This window comes from Prenolepis imparis, unplaced genomic scaffold, assembly GCF_030444845.1.
Source record: "Prenolepis imparis isolate NDT839.2.m4 unplaced genomic scaffold, iyPreImpa1.0 SCAF_13, whole genome shotgun sequence".
NCBI lineage: Eukaryota > Metazoa > Arthropoda > Insecta > Hymenoptera > Formicidae > Prenolepis > Prenolepis imparis.
Genome location: NW_028141171.1, coordinates 8,169,188 through 8,188,100, shown reverse-complemented (window position 1 = coordinate 8,188,100; position 18,913 = coordinate 8,169,188). Strand labels below are relative to the sequence as shown.

Genomic DNA, 18,913 nt, shown 5'->3' with positions numbered 1-18,913 from the left:
AGAGAAGATAAGCTTTTGATTATTTATACTATCTCTTATCTTCTTTTTTTCTCCACCAATAATTTATATCGTTCCAAGTGTGATATATGACATGGATAAAGGAATCATAAATATCGTTTTATTAGGTTAGATAAAATTGACACATCTCTCCGTCGATACAGCAACATGTTGTATCGAGGCAGTTCCCGAAAGCGCCGCCGGAGGGCGACACGTGTACCAATGGCGGCCTATGACGACGAGGAGTTCGCGCATTGCGTCATCTCCGATCGAATCGTCTCGTCAAAGTGCACATGGCTGTTCCAATCTACGATTGGCACGATCGTCCGGGTCGTCGTCAGTACGGAAATCGAGCACCAGTGAATGGGCGTGAGCGGAGTCAGCGGGTCGTCGAGTTACCGCATCAACGGTAAGCGAGTATTAGACGTTAGCAGTAAGGCGTAGTATAGATACATGCGGCGGCTACGGAGGGAGATCTCGGGCCACGTGGATGAATTTTCCGCGTTCTGACAATACGTCGGATAACGACTTGTGCGTCGCGCGGCTGCTTCGATCGGGCTTGGGAATTTACTCAAGGACTGTTTCAATTACATTCTCCCTCTTTCTCTCTCCCTCGTCGCGATATATGCTATCTACTTTGCTTCCCAAGTACAGAAAGTGCAACGGAACGAGCCGAGACTCGAGTAACAATAACGGTCTTTTATAGAAGGAAATATTTACGCGCAGATTCCGCTTGTCTCGGTTTTTTATTTTTCTCAATTTATTATCACGCGCCGAAGGGGGAGAGGAGTATCGGTTCATGTTAGGTATACGAAGGAACAGGAAATAGAAATGTATGCACACATCTATATATTTATAGTATCTATTATCTATATATTTTTATATATATATATATATATATATATATATATAGTAGTTTTGATTCGTCATTGAATGCGAATATGGCGTATACTGAAAACATTGACCCTGAGAGACGCGCATTAATTGCGCTGTCTCTCTCTCTCTCTTTCTCTTTCTCTTTCTCTCTACCGTTTGCTTATTTATCTTACAGATGAAAGCGAGTCACGAGTCGTCGGATGACTTTGCATTCGTATTATCACGCGCCGTGTAAATAGATTAATAACGCGGAAAGTCATCACGGCGAGACGCGTCTCTCGTATCAATAACAATGCTCCGGTTTTATTGTCGCGCGGAGGAGAAAATCGCAACGAGATGCCTCCGTTTAAAATTCCCCGACGATTGTATCACGTGCGCGAATGAAAACCGGTAGGATTTCAGCGACGAAGTTTTCGATGTTGCATCAGGCGAACCTGAAGAGAAATGCATACATTTACGTTATGCGAAAAAATCGAGAATTATTGAGAAATTATTACGCGACTACATACATATATTAATACACGCATTCACATATATATATTTTGTAGAGGGAATATTGGCTCGATGTTTTTCGTTTACACTTGCGCGATTGAATGTATAGAGCACGAACGGTCTCTCTTTGACTGATGATGTCAGATTTATATAAGAGTTTATAATGTTATCAATTCGCGGAAACGATTGTAACGCGAGAATGCGCGAAGAATGCGAGTGAAATTATTGCGAGGCAAATATTTGTGTTTTTGAACGCCCCAAAAAAGCATATCAAATAAATTGAACTGTCAAAGATTTTTTTTTTCATTGTGATGTATTGCAACGTTACAAATATTACGACTACTCTTGTTTGCGTTAAAAATTACAATTATATAATAATCGCCGGTGACAATTGGCGTCAATCATGATTAACTAAATGTCTTATCTTGTACATTTTTTTTTTTTATCTCATAGATGAGATCATAATTCCGGGAAATAATCCAAGAATATCGTCGATGTTGGATCAACTGTCGGGAGTTAACCGTTGCCGCAACCGACCCTGAAGATTATACGTTTAACGAGACCGCAATCGTGATGATGATGACTGTCGATTTTTACGAGCGGCCGTCCTCGCTAAATTCGGACTCTGTTTTTCTTCTCTCTTTTCCGCGAGAGATGCGCGTCACAATTAAATCCCCGGTTTCGCGGTTTTCGAGTCGAGGTTGCGCGCTGAAGGTGTCAGGGTCGGTTTCTTAACAACGACCTCCAAGGTCTTATTGGGCAAATACATACATACACGTTACGCGACGACGCGTCGGTCCAAAGTTTTAACGCAATGTAACGACCGGTTCTATTGCCGGTGTGTGACGGATATTAAAACATCGATATAAATATTTGTCACGCGTCTACTTCGATGGAATCGAAGCGCATCGCTCTATTGAGCAATCGCACGATTCGCCATAAATTTAAGTCGCATGCAAAAAAGCGGCGTAGCCAAAATTTCGCGTATCGCGGAGCCAATAATTCCAAGGGAAAAAATGCATTTTTATTTATTTTTGCATCACATTGTAACTAAAAATTTTTAGTTATTATTTATTTAATAATTTGTATTGGAATAAAAATACATCTTAATTCTTTTTTCGACAATTAAATAATATACTATATATTTATTTTTTATATACGCGTATATGGGTTCTTAAATCCGTAACATGTTTTATATTTACGAAACATAAAGATAATCAGTAATTATTTGAACTTTGTGTAATTGTAATTCTTAAGATTTTACTCTTAAATTGTTAGAAAAAAAGTTTATTTTTACGAGACTAATGAATATATTCGTCTTTCATTTAGATGGCGCCAAAAAGTAAAGAAAACAACGCCAAACGAAAAAAGCAGGTAGAGGATGAAGGATGTGAGGACTATCGGAAGCGACGGGATCGGAATAACCAGGTTGTGTATCGATTTCGTATGTAAATTATGCGTACATTATCATTCGCGTGTACTGTCATAGTTATTTTCGTATTTTCACAGGCCGTGAAACGATCCAGAGTGAAGAGTAAAATACGCACGCAACAAACATTAGAACGAGTAAATCAGCTGAAAACGGAGAATGAACTGCTGGAGGAGAAGATTAAAATGCTTACCAAGGAGCTAGGGTTTCTCAAGGATCTTTTTCTTGCACACGCAGGTACAATTAAATCATACACAACCAGATACAATTAAACGTACATATCAAATTATTATTAATTTTTTTGTACATTTTTGTTAGAATACTCACAAATTGTTTTTTTGATTATTTTCAATTTCTATCTCGGAATTATCTATCGTAATAACATAGCAGTTGTCTGTCTAAAAAATATTTTATGTTAGAAATGTAGAAGACTCTCTAATTGAATGACTGATTTTTGTTTTAGGTTCGAATCAACATTCTATAAATTTTCAAGATCTTGATCTAAATTCTCTATTGGCGGAAGATAAATCTACGGTAGATAATATGCTGAAGACGACTACGGCTGAGCTGTAAACCAATGCAAGCACCACGTGAAGCAATCAGCGTGGTATTGAATTTGAAACGCGAGGAAGTACTCTGGCTCGCTCTGATAAAAAAAACAAGCAGACATCTTGGAAAGATGTGTGCTTTAAGCTTGTTAAAAAATATTCAAAACGCGAAAAGCGTTTTCTGAATGCGAGTATTCTTACGAGTTGCAGCGTTGTTAAGGTATTATTATCAATTAAATTTTTTATAGTTTATTGATAGTTAATAGCAGGAAGAGATGGCAAAGTAATCTCTGAATAGGAAAGTATTTATCCTAATTGTCAGCCAATAGAGATGTTACAATATTTGATCTAAATAGTACAAAATGAGACAATTAAGTACTATGAATATGTACATATTGTACACTTATTGAAACGTTATATTTATTTATTTGGTGCAATAGTTATATCTTAGGAGATGTGCTTTTATTATGTACATAAATGTACACATAAAGAGAAAATAATATTTTAACATCTACATTTATTAAATGTTATTAAGATAAGATTGTAATTTCTGCTATTATATAAATTATATACAATGATATAAAACAATTGATAAAATAATACATTTTTGTAGTACATACATTTACATAGTAATTTAAGCAGCTTCGATTTGTTTGAAACGAAGTACATTTGCATAATTTGGATAGTATACATCTGCGATTCAAAACTACACACACACATTTTTAATATCTAAGAACGATAATAGATACTTTAATCTTCACTTTCATAAGTAGGCATTTCTGCAATGTATTAAACAGCTATTAAAACGTTAGATATTTTGGTGGATTCCAATGCATTGTCGATTCTTGTTAGAATTATGAATTTTTAAAACAATGCGTCCAACTCAGAAACTTATTTTTCAGAACTTATTCGCATAAATGATAGCATTTATACGTACGATATTACTGATACATACAAAAAGTATATTGCAAGAAAATATTTAGATATATTTGAAATAAAATTGTCTTTGATTATCGATATTTATCAGCAATTAAAATTGCACTGGAGAATTTATATAAAGCATTATATAATCAATTTTATAATCAGATCTTTCTAATGATACACGTAAATTAAAAAGAAGGCAGCGGAATCTGTTAATTCTAGACTTCAATTTTATTGTTATTATCTTTATTTTATGCAAAGTAGTATGCAATAGATGACATACAACAATAGTTTGTTTAATACATTTGCAACAAAAGAGGCTTACAGCTAATGTATGTAATGTAATGCCTAATCTGAATAATAATAAAGAAATAAATTTGTATATGCATGCAAAAATCATTAAGAAAAGTCGAAGCGAATAATATATATTAAGCAACAAACTATTAGATTAGTAGTTTATATAAACTGAATAATAAAAGTAATATAATGTCAAAATTATGAATAATGTGGAGAATTGTGAAAAATAAGGAGAGAGATAAAGATGTAAATGGATGAAAGAAAGTAGTTGAAATCATAGACATGTATTTACATACAAATACAATATTGTAGACTATGCAACAAAAGCAAAGTATAAAGAGAATTTTTAAACGATAGAGTAAGGATGAGTAAAAGAATAAATTCTAAATATATTGTATCTTGTTAAATAATCATTGATATAAGAAAAGTAAACAGTATCTCTCTCTTTCTTTCGACGTAATAATATAAAAATAAGAATAGGATCAGAGATAAATTGACCCATTCGCATTTTTAATTAATATTGCACACAAAATAGCGAAATAATTTTTTTATTTGTTATCTGCTAGAAACAAATATTTTTATTTTATACATCTTCGACAAGCTTGAAGATACAGAAGTATAGAAGAAATTGGAGCAAACGTGCAAGAATAGCTTCTAGAATTGCTGGCGAACGAAAAGCTGGTGAACACATCCGGAAAGTCATCGGCGGCACCTGTATGCTTCAATACTCGCGGACGCGAAAAGATCCGATCGATCCTCCGCCAGCGTTCGTAAAGCGCATGAACGTCGCACCGAGCGGACGAGCCCCGTGTTTCGCAGGGGAAAAGGTATACGACATGTCAACCTTACATCCTCTTTCTCATTCCGAAAATGAGACTCTCATCCTAGCGCAGCTTCCTTCCGCGTTTTCAGAAAATTCGATAATACATTTCTCGATGATTCCGGTTGTAAATCATCTAGAGTTTTCGCAAAACGTATGTCGTATCGGGAGAAATATATATTATAAAATATTAAAAAAATAGAAAGCGTCGTATATATATGTACAATCGCGCGAACGTACTATTGTATAAGATGTCAAATTTTTAAACGCGATTGATAGTAATGCTAATGTAGCATTCATAAAGTAGTGGAGGGAGGTGGCGAAGGGATAGGGGGCATCTCGAGCTCCGAGTACGAACCTGGGCCCGTCCGTAGCGCGGTGAGTCGCTGCGCTGGTGGTCGTCTAGCAGACGACATGTTGGCTGCAGGGAGCACCTCGTCTCGAACGTTTCGGTCGCGAGTTTCCTCGGGGATACTTGAGTGAGGAGAGACGAACGCGAACTCTCGGTTCGGGGAAGCGCGGGTGGCGAGAAGAGGAGGTCGGGCGAGGAGCGCGAGACCTCTCCCTCGTGGCAGGAGGGCGAGTGTATGTGTAAAAGCGGCGCGAGAGAGAAAGCACGCGCGCGAGGGTGCGGGTTCCCTGAGTGCTGCTGCTGATCGTCAACGAGGAGCTCGAAGCGGCGGCGGCGGCGGCAAAGGAGGAGAAAGAGAAGGGGCGGCGAAGGGGAGAAGGAGACAACGTGGTGTAGAAGAGAGAGACGTGAGGCGGGGGAGAAGGTGCAGAAAGGGGGACCCCGGAGAAGAGCGAGCTCTCGAAAAAGCGGAGGAACCAACGACGAGGTACCGAGAAAGGAAGGAGGCGCCGCGAAACAGGTCCTCCGCGGACGTGAAAAAAGACCTTTTTTCTCTCCCCCCCTCTCCGAGGACAGGATCTATCGAGAGCGAGAGAGACGTATTGCCGGTGCTGTGACAGGAGGAGCAACAACAGCGCGCTAAACGTCATCGGCAGGTCCAATCGACTACCGTCTGGTGAACCGATCATCCGCGGGAGCGAGTGTGCTCCGGATTCCGGAGGTGGACTCGATCCTTCGTCGTCGACGAAGGAGTGGAGGAAAGATCGACGACAGTCCGTCGTGTGTTTTACAACACGCGTCGAGTCTATCCATCATCAAAATCGAATTCGCGTGTACATATATCCGTCTCGCTCAATCTTACACACATACACTCACTCTCTCTCTCCCCCCCTCTCTCGCTCTCCTTCTATCTCTCGCGCCGGCCGCTTCGCCGGAGACGTCGCGGCGAAAGAGAGAGAGGTAGATAGATAGATAGCGACGTGCCGCCTCGCGCGATCAACGACAGAGAAGAGAGGCAGTGTCGCGTATTGTTTTTTTTTCCCCCCCGACTATTTCGTGTGCTTTTCCGACGTGCGTGCGTGCGTGCGTGCGTGCGTGCGTATATATATATATATATATATACTGTCTTCGCGCGCGTGTGTATGTGTATATGAGTGTATGTGTGTGTAGTGAGCCGGTGTGCGGGAGCGACCTCCTCTCCGGGGCGACCCGGCGCCTCTCGGTGCCGCTGTTCATCTCGCACGAACGAAACGGCAGATTCGCACGGTGCCGTGGTGCAAAGTAACTCCGGGATTTGACCGTCACATCATCATCATCGCCGTCGTCGTCGCTCGTCCCATCGTTCGGCCCGGATCATCAGCTAGAAGAGCTAGTGCGACAGTGTTGAACGTAGCTCCAGGTCCGGTCGCCATCGACGTCGGCGCGCGCCGTCATCGTCGTCATCGTCGTCATCGTATCGTCACCGTCGCCGACCGTCATCGACACCCCGCCGACGTTTACGGCAACCGTCCGCGCTCTCTCTCTCTCCTTCATCGACGCGAGCGAGAGGGTGGGAGGGGGAGAGTGAGAAAGAGAAAGAGAGAGAGAGAGAGAGAAGCGCAACACGGGGCTCTCTCAGTCGCCCGGCGAGCGGAGCGCCGAGCTCATGGTGTGCGATGGTTACGATGGTTTCGCGGGTAGTGGAGGTAGCCGCCAGTGATAGAGGTTGCCGCAAAGTGTTCTCGTGAGTGTCGCTCCGTGTGAAAAAAAATATATACACGCGCCGTGTAATAACGTATACGCGAGAGACGAGATACAAACGGCGCTTCGGTGCGGTGTACCGTTGTCGCTCTCTCTCATCGTCGCCGAGGGATTAAGAAGAAGAAGAAGAAGAAGAAGAAGAAGAGGAGGAGGAGGAGGAGGAAGAGAAGGAAGGGAAGAAACGCAGGAAGAAATAGAGCGAGACAAGAGCTCCCTTTGACATAGTCCGGAGGGAGAGAATCCACACATCACCGGCCGCCACAGGAGAACGAAGAAAGAGAGAAAGAGAGAGAGAGAGAGAGAGCGAGAGAGGGACGTCAATCGGCCCCGTGCGGTGACGAGCGAAGGTAGCGCGCGTGCGCGCGAACGAGACAGCCGATAGGGAGAGAGAGAGAGCGAGCGAGACGAACGGAACGGCGGAACCGGAGGACGGCGGACGGCGGGACTCGCGGAACCGGAGCGAGCTTACCGCGGCGGGACACGGGGCGCTTTTCGAACCGCGAGGACGGCGGACGATTACTCCTCCTCGCGACGGCGGGCTCGTGAGCAACGACAACAACGACAGGAGGAACGTCGAGGTCGACGCCGACGACGACGTCGCGGCCGTCGGCGCCGGTCGCACGGTCGCCCACCTCGGGACGACTAACTCGATCGCGGACCGTCGTCGTCGCCCGTCCCGATCCGGATCCCGATCGTCCTCCCTCTCGGGGATCAACGCCGTCGCCGTCTCCGCCGCAGCCACGACCGTCACCGCCGACGCCGCCGACGCCGCCGCCGACGCCGTCGCCAACACGACCCGAGAAGATAACGGGCACGGAGGCACGTTAGACGTGGAAAGGAAAAACGGAGGAGAGGGCGAGCCACGCGTGTCCTTCCCGTGGTGTGTCATGGGGTGTTTCGGCAGCCAGAGCAAGCCCAACCAGGATGACAGCAAAAATCAGAAGAGGCGATCCGACGCCATCACCAGGCAGTTGCAGAAGGACAAGCAGGTGTATCGGGCCACCCACAGGTTACTCTTGCTCGGTGAGTCATGTGTAATCAATGTAATCATTCTTCGCTCCTTCCGCCACAACTTTATTCGTCAATATTTCAAGGTTAGATAAAGTCAATTAATCCCAGCCAAATTAATTTCTTACAATTTTATTCGACGAGAAAAAATCAAGCCCGCGTTTAGATATCGGGAGGGGGGAAAAGGGTAATCGATATCGCTAGCACTTTTCGTGTCGAATCTAACGACGCCTTTTATCTTACGAGACACACATAGAGAGAGAGAGAGAGAGAGAGAGAGAGAGTATGTGTTGTCAAGATATTTTTTTTTTAAATCAGAGCACTCTCGTGCGCCCTGAAGATAATTCCCCGGGTGTTCTCCATTCGTCGCGCGGCGTTCGCGTTGGTGAACCGTGACGCGTTAAATGCGAGAGGGCCCGATAGCCGGTGGTCCGTCAGTTTCGGACAAAGAGAGCCTCCGCGAGGCCGAGGACAAACCGGCCGCACTATCGTGATGTTCAGCGGCGCGTGATTCAATTTTATCGATTATCGTACGAGCAGGCAGGCAGGCAGGCACCCGCCAATATCCACCAGCCTCGTGTGTTTGTACCCTTTTCGTCTCTTTCACTGTTTTATACATATATATATATATACCCTTCCTTCGTCTCGTACATGTGGCTTTTTAACTCCAACATTCTCTTGTTACATCAAGTTGTCAATTACTTTGTCGTGTATAATTTTCGAGAGAAGCTACCCTCTCTTAAAGACAATATCTCTCTTCTCTGTCGATTAATTTTTGTAGACGTGTTTATAATATGAATATTCTTGTAGTCTATTTCATTGACAAGCTCTTATCCAGTGCATTGACATTATTACATATGGACATATGTTAATGCGAATGTTTCATGCCGCGATTATTTTTTAGAGTATATTTTATTCTATCTTTATTTTATATATTTCATTCATTGCACAACTGGTTTCCTTTTTGTCCCTGTAATATACTCTATTGATTTACAATCGTCGATTATATATAGTCTCTTTTATTTACATATATATATTATTTAATATATACAATATATATATATATATATGTATTGCATAATATTATTATACTATATATAGAGTACAATTTTTTATTAATTTGCTACATTCCAGATTGCTTTTGATTTTCGTGATTAAAAAAATTGTTCTCAGATGATTCTTTTTCTCTCTGTTTGTGCTCCCCTTCATTCTTCTCTCCGTTTCATCTACAAGTCTTTCTCGATACACGCTTGCGCGACACGGCGTGCCTGTTTAGCGCGATGCTTAACCCGGCGCCCCGTCATCATATCGCCTTCCTATTATCCAGCGTTTATGTAGGTCGTCGTTCTAATTCGATGCGAACGCGTCGTCATCGTCGTCGCGGCGCGAGCGATGGACGAAGCAACAGCTGTTGCACTATTGTTTTCCCTCCCCCTCGCGTGTCATTACAATCGTGCTAAACACGCGGTCGATTGGTTCCCATTAGGTGTTGTTGCACACGCGATTCGGCCATTTCGGAAATTTTAGAAGAAGCTTAAAATTAGAATTAGATAGATATAGAATAGCGAACAGCGTGGAAATTATTTTAGAGGTGCAAGAGTGACTTCCTTTTCGAAAGTATATAAAAATCTGAAGTGCGTAGGAAGAGAAGGAGTATATCCTGTTTATATCAATGGAATTTACAAATACACATGTATACATTAATATAAGTATAATTGGTGTTACGTATAAAAATTAAACGTCTAATTGTACGGACACTCAACTTTGATAGCACGACGTTTTTTTTTTGCTCGTCTTGTAATATTTATTACAATTTCTCCTCGTGATTTTTCCCTTTAATCGAGTTTGTAATCAGTCGGGTAATTAATGTTGAAAACTAGAAGAGTTCTGAGATTAAACTTGCGAACTTTTCTTTCGCTTGATTTGCAGTGGCTGTGTTCTTAATGAGAATTTGACGGGATTAAACGCCGAGGATATTTAACGTTGAAAAGTAACGCGTGTTATAAAAAATAGAGCGGAACGTAATAACAACAACAACAAAGACTGGAAATACGGAATATAATTATTGATAATATGTAATGCTTTTTCAAATTGCATTAAATCACAGAGATTTGCCTCGCAAATTTTATTCGCGCCGTTAATCTTCTGGGACGAAGGGCTTAGATAAATCGCGAATGACAGATTCAAGTGAGAGATTTTGCGTCGCTGATTCGAAAAAGTTTCTCCATTCGTTTCAGTCGGAATTTTAATTTTTTCGGAGCGAAATGGCGCGTTTCTCGTCGACGTGCGAACTTATGTTATCACGCGGACGATCGATAATTGTCACGGTTGGCGAAATCTCGATTTCGCGGTCGACGTTTCGGACAGCGAGATAAATATATTTTTTTTACACGCGTGCCATCGCAAAATCTCGCGAAAAACGCGAGAGGAGAACCAACGATCTGACGATTTTCTCAATATCTGTTTCAGGAGCGGGTGAATCCGGCAAAAGCACGATCGTCAAACAGATGAGGATACTGCACGTCAATGGTTTCAGCGAAGCGTAAGTTTTTATTTTGATAAAAGAGCGGCGAACAACGCACACGTGCGATCGGTCGCGTCCGGTCGATCTCAGGCCCATTTCTACCAACATCGGTTAACTTTAAAACCTTCGGTTAAACTGTCTTTGTCTCTTTTTAAAAACGTAGCTGAAAAAAGACAAAGATATAGTTTATCCGTAGGTTAAAATTAACCGACGTTGGTAGAAACAGGCCTCAATCATCATCCGTTTCCAATCCCGACGATATGTCGTTAACCCATTAAAAGCCGGTAATCGTTCCTTTGTTTTCCCCCGGGGAGGCTTTTCATCGCGAGGCTCGCATTACAATTAAAGCGTCAGCGGAATGCAATCGTACTCACGCAGACCATATACATTTATACGAAACACGAAGCTGGCGCACGCGCTCGGAATTCATTGAATTTTCGCGTCCGGGCGCGGTTCCTTTCACCGCCGAATTTAACCATCTCTCGAGATGGTCCGTCAACAGTGGTGCAACTATTCGCAAAATATGCCTTCACATCGACCATCGAACCATCATGCGTTTGACCCCGCGGTCGCTTTATTTCGCGAGCACTCGTTAATCTTCTCTCTCGAGATTCTGCTTTTTTTCCGCGGTTCGAATCGAGCGTCGACGAAGATGATGAGTCGCGAGATGCAGCGCGATATGTAATTAGCGCGATTAGTTTTTCAGCGTGAATGATTCATTTCGTAACCAACCGGTGCAGTTAATGATATCAGTACCCTCTCCCTCTCTTTCCCCCCAAATATACACACACACACACACACACACATATATATATACACACACGTGATTCTCCGATACGATTCGTCAGGACTGCTTCCCTTTCGTATTTTTTAATCAGACGTACTCGCTGCGTTATTTATTCGCGGTTACCATCTTCACTTTTCGTCATAATTAAGGCTTATATCTCTGATAGAATACTAAATCATCTTTTGGATTATTTTAATTATCGAACAACGCTTCTGTCTCGTTAAAAGAAGCGCTTGAATTTTATTTATCCCGTACACAGCTTTCTGCGTGATTTTTCGACACTTTTTTTCTAGTATATGATTATCTCTTTTTTTACACTGCTAATTTGTAACATCTTGTTTCGCTTAATTTCGCTAATTTAAAACATCTTGTTTCGCTTAATTTCGCTAATTTAAAACAGATTCTTCGTGTGTTCAAGGAGTTTCATTTATTACATGTATTTCTGTATGAATGTTGATAAAGATGTATTCTTTCTAATATCGGAATAAAATACATGTATCAATGAAATTTCATTAAAAAAATTATCCGTTGCTTGATACACAAGTATCTTTCTCTGTATTAAAATTTAAAGAAAGACTATAATGATAATATATTTCGTATTCTCGAGGCAAGATGCTATTGTTGGAGTTTCTACTATAAATGCATGAGTACCATCAACAACTATTATACTAGACGATGAAAACGATATGTAAACAAACGGTACGGCTCGCATGTATCGTAAATTTTGTCCGTCTTAAACTCTGATAACGCAGCGAAAAGTATCTCTTATTTCCACATTTCGCCAAGATTTCTTTCTCGCGATCAATACTCTCTGACGCGAATTTTTTATTCTTTACTTTACGACACGACGCCCGACGAGTTTTTGATTTTTCTCGGATTTGCCGGATTCCTCTTATTGTTAGCTTCCACATATCCCGGACAAAAGAAAGAATTTATCTCTTCGGCGAAATCCTCGCCGAATGATCCAGAAGCAGAAGAGTTTATCGATCGGCCGTGAGTTCAAATTGTTCTTCGAAACACGTGATAGAAGCCGGTCGATCGGATGCTAAAATTATCGAATTGGTCTGAAAATATACGGCTAAAGAAACACACACATACACATACGCATACAGAAACGCGACTTCTATGCTATCATTTTTCATTCAGCACGTGACTCGATCGTTATCGCCGATCATTATCGACTGCTCGATCTATATACGTCTGTGCAATTCATTGTTAATTGTAACCTTGTTAGTCACATTTAATTACGCACGCGATCGACAATGAATTGCGACGCCGAGTTTCTAACGATACTAATATCTCACGTATGTGTTCTCGTGTTCGCAGGGAGAAGCGGCAAAAGATCGAAGACATTAAGAAAAATATTAGGGACGCCATCCTGGTAAGTGTATATTTTATTCTTTTGTTGAAAAATTTTTATTATCTATTTAAAAATAAAATTTTAAAAATTACCTTAAAAATATATAAAAAATTACAATTATAAAAATAAATTTTAAAAATAATATAGTTGTAATTCTGCAAGTAAATTTAATCGGAGATTATAATTTATCAGGTTTTTTTTATCTCTCTCTCGGCTTCTTTTTTTTTTTATAGCGATCTAGTTGGATGCAATCGAGTTTTGTCAATGTTACATTACAAAAATTGTGCATTTGCTCCTGCACCCGGTTACATTAGACGCTGTATAAATCGTCGCGTTCGAAATAACTCGACGTAACCGTTACGTGACATGTAAATTCGCGATATCAATTCGGTGGAGTATTGTCACCGATTTGTCATTCGGGTACGCATTTAGCTGCGCGCGCGATTATGTGTAACCTCTATGCAAAATGCAGTCACTTCCGTTAGTACGTACCGCATTAACGCAAATTACGCTACACATCCAATTATTCCTTGCATACGGAATTCCTACGAAGTGATTAAGAACGTGATGGCAATTACGAACGAACCGGCGATTGTGATGTAAAAATAAAGGCGATCTCTCCGCGCAGAGATATATGAAAAGCTATACATATATTTTTATCTTTGTTGAAATACATCGTAAAGTGCAATAAGTCGCATTAATTCGTCGTTTCATCTAATTATAATGTTAATCGGTAATTCTTGTTACATAATTCATACTCGTTGAATAACGAGTGAATACGATTAATTACGTAAATTGCAAAGCTTAAATTCACACGAGGAGAAACGATATACGATTGAGATTGAATAGAAATAATACTTTATTTTCACAATGAATTTTTTATCGACAACTTTAGTATGCATAAATATACAAATTCTCTCTTCGATAAAATTAGTCGTTTGAATTATACATTGAATTTTCTGTAGCGGAAAAAAAAATTTTTGAAGAGGAAAAGATTGACATATTGGAGCGTGCGTGTCATCAATGTGAGATAAAAGAGGCATGTCGTTTCTTTTGCAGACGATAACCACTGCGATGAGCACGTTAACGCCGCCCGTTACGCTGGAGGACCCGGCGAACCAGAACAGAATGGATTATGTCCTGGAAGTCTCGTCTTCCCCAGACTTCGATTATCCTCCGGTGAGTCATCAGCCTCTCTTCGTCTTATATTTGCGTTGCGCACGCTGCGAAAACGAAACGCGGGCCTCACCTTCGCGCTCGCAATAACTCATCGCGACCTTCCCGCGCGAAAGACAGAGAGAGTCCTCGGGACAATCGCCTCCGGCGACACGGTTGCATCACCAATTGGTTTCTGAATAGAGAGGCGTCTCTGAATTTCGCGCGCGCAATTGCGTCGAGAACGCAAAAGAGGACGTGACGAATCTCCGGCTTTTTCCTCCTCGCCAAGTTCGCGACGTTTTCACCGATTTATATATTATTTATTTTATATTATATTATTTCGCTCTCTCTCTCTCTCTCTCTCTTCGCGTTATCTCAATTATCTCTCGCGATTTCGATCGAAAAGCTGCATTTACATCTATGCGCTACAACTGGTTGCTTGTTACAAATCTTTGCCTTAATTTTCGAAAAAAATTACAATTTACCTTTACCTCTATCATAAGAATCTATAAATGTATCGCAAAGTCTAGATTATCGTGTCGCGTATTAAAAAAAAATTATAATCACGTTGACGATCCGATAATAATTTAATCTTACGAAAGACCAATAATTTTTACAACCGCGTATATTAAAATAAATTAAAATAAAATAGTAAGTTGTTTTAATGAATCTTTTATCCGCGTGTGATTCTAATAAATCACGTTGTTATACATACATTAACGTCGCGTCCTAGAATACTTCTCGCGATTACTCGACATCGTTTATTAACGCAAGACGACGACGACGACGAAATTTACTTAACGATCATCTCGCGACATTTCTTCGCGTCTCGTTAAACCGACGAACCGGCGGCATCTGCGGATTAATGTAATGCACAGCACGCAAACATACGCGCAGATACGCACGTATGTATGTATATAAGATCTCTGTCACTGCGGTGAGAACCACTGCGCGTGGCACGATCAGTGTTTACAATGTTTACACAGCCACCGCACATGTTAGTGCGCTATATAGTGCCCTGTACTCCGCGATGTGCTGCGCCATTTCTCACGCATGTGTGTACGTACACACGATGTCGCCCGATTGTGTCTCTCGCAAATTCATGCGAGCATTATATTCGTACATACGTATGTAACGGGACGTTACATCGATTAATCCTTCCTCCTCGTCTAAAGAATTTCCCTCTTCGAGTCTCGATAAAAGACGATCCTGTTGGCACTAATGAAAAATCAATAAAACAAATTATATATTATATATTGTTATATAATATATTTTTATAATAATATAACAATCAATATATGTATATTAAATGATACTTGGAAAAATAATTTAATGAATAGTAGCTATTCAATTAATGTAATTAATTGATTTCTAGTTAAGTTTTTCATATTTGAATTAAATGCCATTAATATTTGTCAGAATTTGCGGGGCTCATTTAAAGTTGTCGGTTTTAAAGGACTGTTGTCAAGAGAGATGGCCCTTTAGTATTCGGTTTGCGGGAGATGTCGCAAAGAGATCCGAGACAGGAAGTGTTAAACGCAGACTCTCAAAATATGACGCTCCCGGCTCTCGAAATAAAGTTGTCGCGCGACGAAATAATCCGCGCGTTTTGCGTCATTCGACGCGACGTACGCACACACATACACACATAAAAAACACACACACACACATGTACGCGTGTAGTACACCTTTATATAGGCTATTATTTGTCGAACGTGGCACGTTTGTCGTCCGATTCGATGATGTATCCGGATTAATTGAACTAAATCGTTCTGAAACATCGAACGTCAATCTCGCGTCGCGTTTCCTCTCACGATTCGCGCAATATTTACGATTATCCGCCAAGATATCACGCTCGTAAAAACGAATCGTCAAAACGAGAGAGAGTTTTCGACAGTTCTCGAAACGTCAGTTATTCAAGATCTGAGCGTTAAATCGCGAAAGTACTAATGGATGACCTCGTGCGACAATTTTAATTCATTTTTTTCCAAAATTCAAGGTATAATTAATATTTAGTTTGGGTCGAACTAATTCAGTTGAGCTAATCGCCTCTCTCGAGTTCTCTCTTAAGACAAGGAGCTGTTGCATCGAGCTATTCAATTATATCGGGAATTTATTACGTAGAGAAAATAGAACGAGCGCGGTGTGCATCGTGTATATGGATAGGTTTCTGCTGTTTACCGTATCGATTATAAATAAATAAATAGGCGCGCACACTCACTTGTTGCGAATGTTGTGAATGTAGTACTTGGCAAATCACACCGGCGCTATTTTCGCGATTGGGAAAAGACAAAGCAATATCCAGAGTACTTGCCGCGAATTTCTGCCTTCTGCGATTCGCGTTTAATTTGTCACTGTCATACGGTTCTCTACATATGTAGACGTGAGAGACGGAGGAGGCGAGGAGGAAAGACGAGAGTATATTCGCCGTGGAGATGCGGAAGTTTATTTTAGGAAAATCCTAGGCCTAAATTTCGGTACACCGACGTGAGATTTTACTCGAGCGATAAATATATATATATTATATATATATATATATATATAAACTCAGCACACATGTTAATTCGCGAATAATCGAAAAGATATGGATGCCAATATATTCGAAACATTAAATAATCCTTAAATGTATTTTTACGAGAGAGCAGATAAAAAAAATCTATGCAACTATTAATATATTATTATATCACATTTCGAAGAATCGTAATACGGTAAAGAATTTTTGCGACTCGAGAATAAAATAAACGATAAAATTATATAAATGTCGATGCGTCGATTAAAATGAAAAAAATTAATTGATATAAATAATTGAATCCGAATTTCTCTCGCCATTATTTACTTATCTCAATTTCCAAGTGTCGCTCTCGCTCATCATTTATTCTCCGCGCGAATTCGCAAAGACACGTCTCCGTGTCTATTTTTAGCCAAGAGCCACGTACAAATACTTTGTACGGCGGTGTGTTTAGGGTGTTAGGCGTGAGAGCGAGAGAGAGAGAGAGATGACGCGTTTGGACGAAATTATTAGTACGTGCATAATCGCGGTAATAAGGCGGGGCCGGCATCAGTATCAGCAGCAACCCGGCGATCCTTGGCGCGGAGAGACGGATCGGCACACGATGCGTCCGTCCATCGATCGTTGGAAGCGTGGAAATAGCATCGACAGGAGAATTTATTAATATAACCGTCGTCGTTTATTGCCAAGCGGGACGGACGCGCGGCAATGGTCGTCCGGCGATTTGTATAGCCATCATCAGCGCGCGAGGAGGAGGCGATCGTCGGAATGGACTTTCGCTGTCGCGACGATCAGCATGTCCTACCAAAGTTCGTTGGCGACGAATTTAGGGCGACGAAAGGGCATATGCGAGAGAGAGAGAGCTCTACAGCGCTTGCCAATTTACGGGGGATCCGTTGCGGCTTTCGGGACAAGTCCCTCGGGAAAATCGTTCTCCGCCCTCGCTCTGCGAACCGATGCATACAGTGCAGTAATGTCGTTAATTCGTAAATAAACGCACATTAGCCAAGAGATCAATTTTTTTAATTAATTATCATTATATCGTCCGCGTGTAACAATCAACCTGAACGTTATTCGATATTTTGTGTAAAATAATTTTTGATATACCAATATTTATTACCTTCGAATCGAAACGATACAATTATCGATATAATTTCTCGTCTCCGAGAGAATTGGAAAAAAAATGTAGAGATATACATGTGCGCGGTTATAATAATATATAACGCGTGTATAAACTAAACTTCTCTCCGTCCACGCATATACATTTGTACTTGGCCAGAAATATCATAGCCGCGATACAGCTGCGCGAGGCTCAAATAATTAATAATACTTTACGTTGTTTCGACGTTGATTTATGCATGCGGACGGGCGTGCTTGCACCGCGATTACTCGACAAGTTTTTAATTCGCGCCGCTTACAAGAACGCGTCGCCGATCACGATGAAAATTCTTAACTCTAAAATAGCGCCGCTATTAATACAGCGTTTACGGGTAATTTACTACACTGATTAGAAAATTCAGAGATAATATATTTATTAATATTATACTCGAGGTAATATTAATATTAATTTTACATTGTGCACATTTGTACATAATACATTTTTATTATTATATAAATTTATATATCAGAGACTATAAAATCGCTCAAATTCACAAGACTCAAATTATGCCTTAATTAAATTATTTTAATAACGCGATTTTTCTTAACAGAATGTACGAAGATTTATGGATAATATATGCACATGTTAGGAATAAATGTTTAATCTTTTTTTTTTTCGATCGCGAATACATACAGTGGTTTGAATCGTCGTTTCGGTCCTCTCATTTTTTACATTTAATAAATTTAATTATTATTTGATGCGGAAATTTGCGACCACAACGCGTCAATCTCCTGCGAAACCGCGCCCACGCGTGTGGAGGAAACCAAGTTTTCCGACACAATAACATATCTAAATTATTAATGCGCCCGACATCCTTCGCCATAGCCTTGTGCGGCCGCTGTTATTTATGTAACCTTCAAATCACGATTTTAATTCACTTTTAGATGCCTCTCTATGCGCACCATACGATTTACGCAATGGCAGGATGCGAACCGT

General features: G+C 40.9%; 2 protein-coding genes across 4 annotated transcripts in view; both read left to right on the top strand.

The window, feature by feature from the left end:
* Positions 1-230: 230 nt before the first annotated feature.
* Irbp18 (Inverted repeat binding protein 18 kDa) lies at positions 231-3,782 on the top strand. 3 transcript variants are annotated; one of them, XM_083052706.1, is made up of 4 exons: positions 231-406; positions 2,695-2,793; positions 2,875-3,031; positions 3,258-3,778. In XM_083052706.1, the coding sequence occupies exons 2-4, from the start codon at positions 2,695-2,697 to the stop codon at positions 3,365-3,367; spliced, it is 366 nt and encodes a 121-aa protein (XP_082908832.1). In that variant the 5' UTR covers positions 231-406; the 3' UTR covers positions 3,368-3,778. The 3 variants fall into 3 exon arrangements, with proteins under 3 accessions (XP_082908832.1, XP_082908834.1, XP_082908833.1); XM_083052708.1 differs by lacking the exon at positions 231-406 and adding an exon at positions 479-830 and having other exon boundaries at positions 3,258-3,782; XM_083052707.1 differs by lacking the exon at positions 231-406 and adding an exon at positions 1,079-1,263 and having other exon boundaries at positions 3,258-3,782.
* A 3,113-nt stretch (positions 3,783-6,895) lies between these two features.
* The window catches only part of Galphas (G protein alpha s subunit), a 32,948-nt gene continuing 20,930 nt past the window's right edge, over positions 6,896-18,913 (top strand). The window contains exons 1-4 of the mRNA XM_083052705.1: positions 6,896-8,495; positions 10,950-11,022; positions 13,118-13,172; positions 14,211-14,330. Coding sequence (XP_082908831.1) covers positions 8,360-8,495; positions 10,950-11,022; positions 13,118-13,172; positions 14,211-14,330 — 384 coding nt within the window. The 5' untranslated portion in view covers positions 6,896-8,359. The remainder of the gene's footprint in view (positions 8,496-10,949; positions 11,023-13,117; positions 13,173-14,210; positions 14,331-18,913) is intronic.

Excerpts from the sequence above, each read along its gene's own strand:
- Irbp18 (XM_083052708.1), top strand. The coding sequence starts at position 2,695 with ATGGCGCCAAAAAGTAAAGAAAACAACGCCAAACGAAAAAAGCAGGTA. Across the intron at positions 2,794-2,874 it reads GACGGGATCGGAATAACCAG|GCCGTGAAACGATCCAGAGT; the intron begins GTTGTGTATCGA and ends GTATTTTCACAG. Across the intron at positions 3,032-3,257 it reads TCTTTTTCTTGCACACGCAG|GTTCGAATCAACATTCTATA; the intron begins GTACAATTAAAT and ends TTTTTGTTTTAG.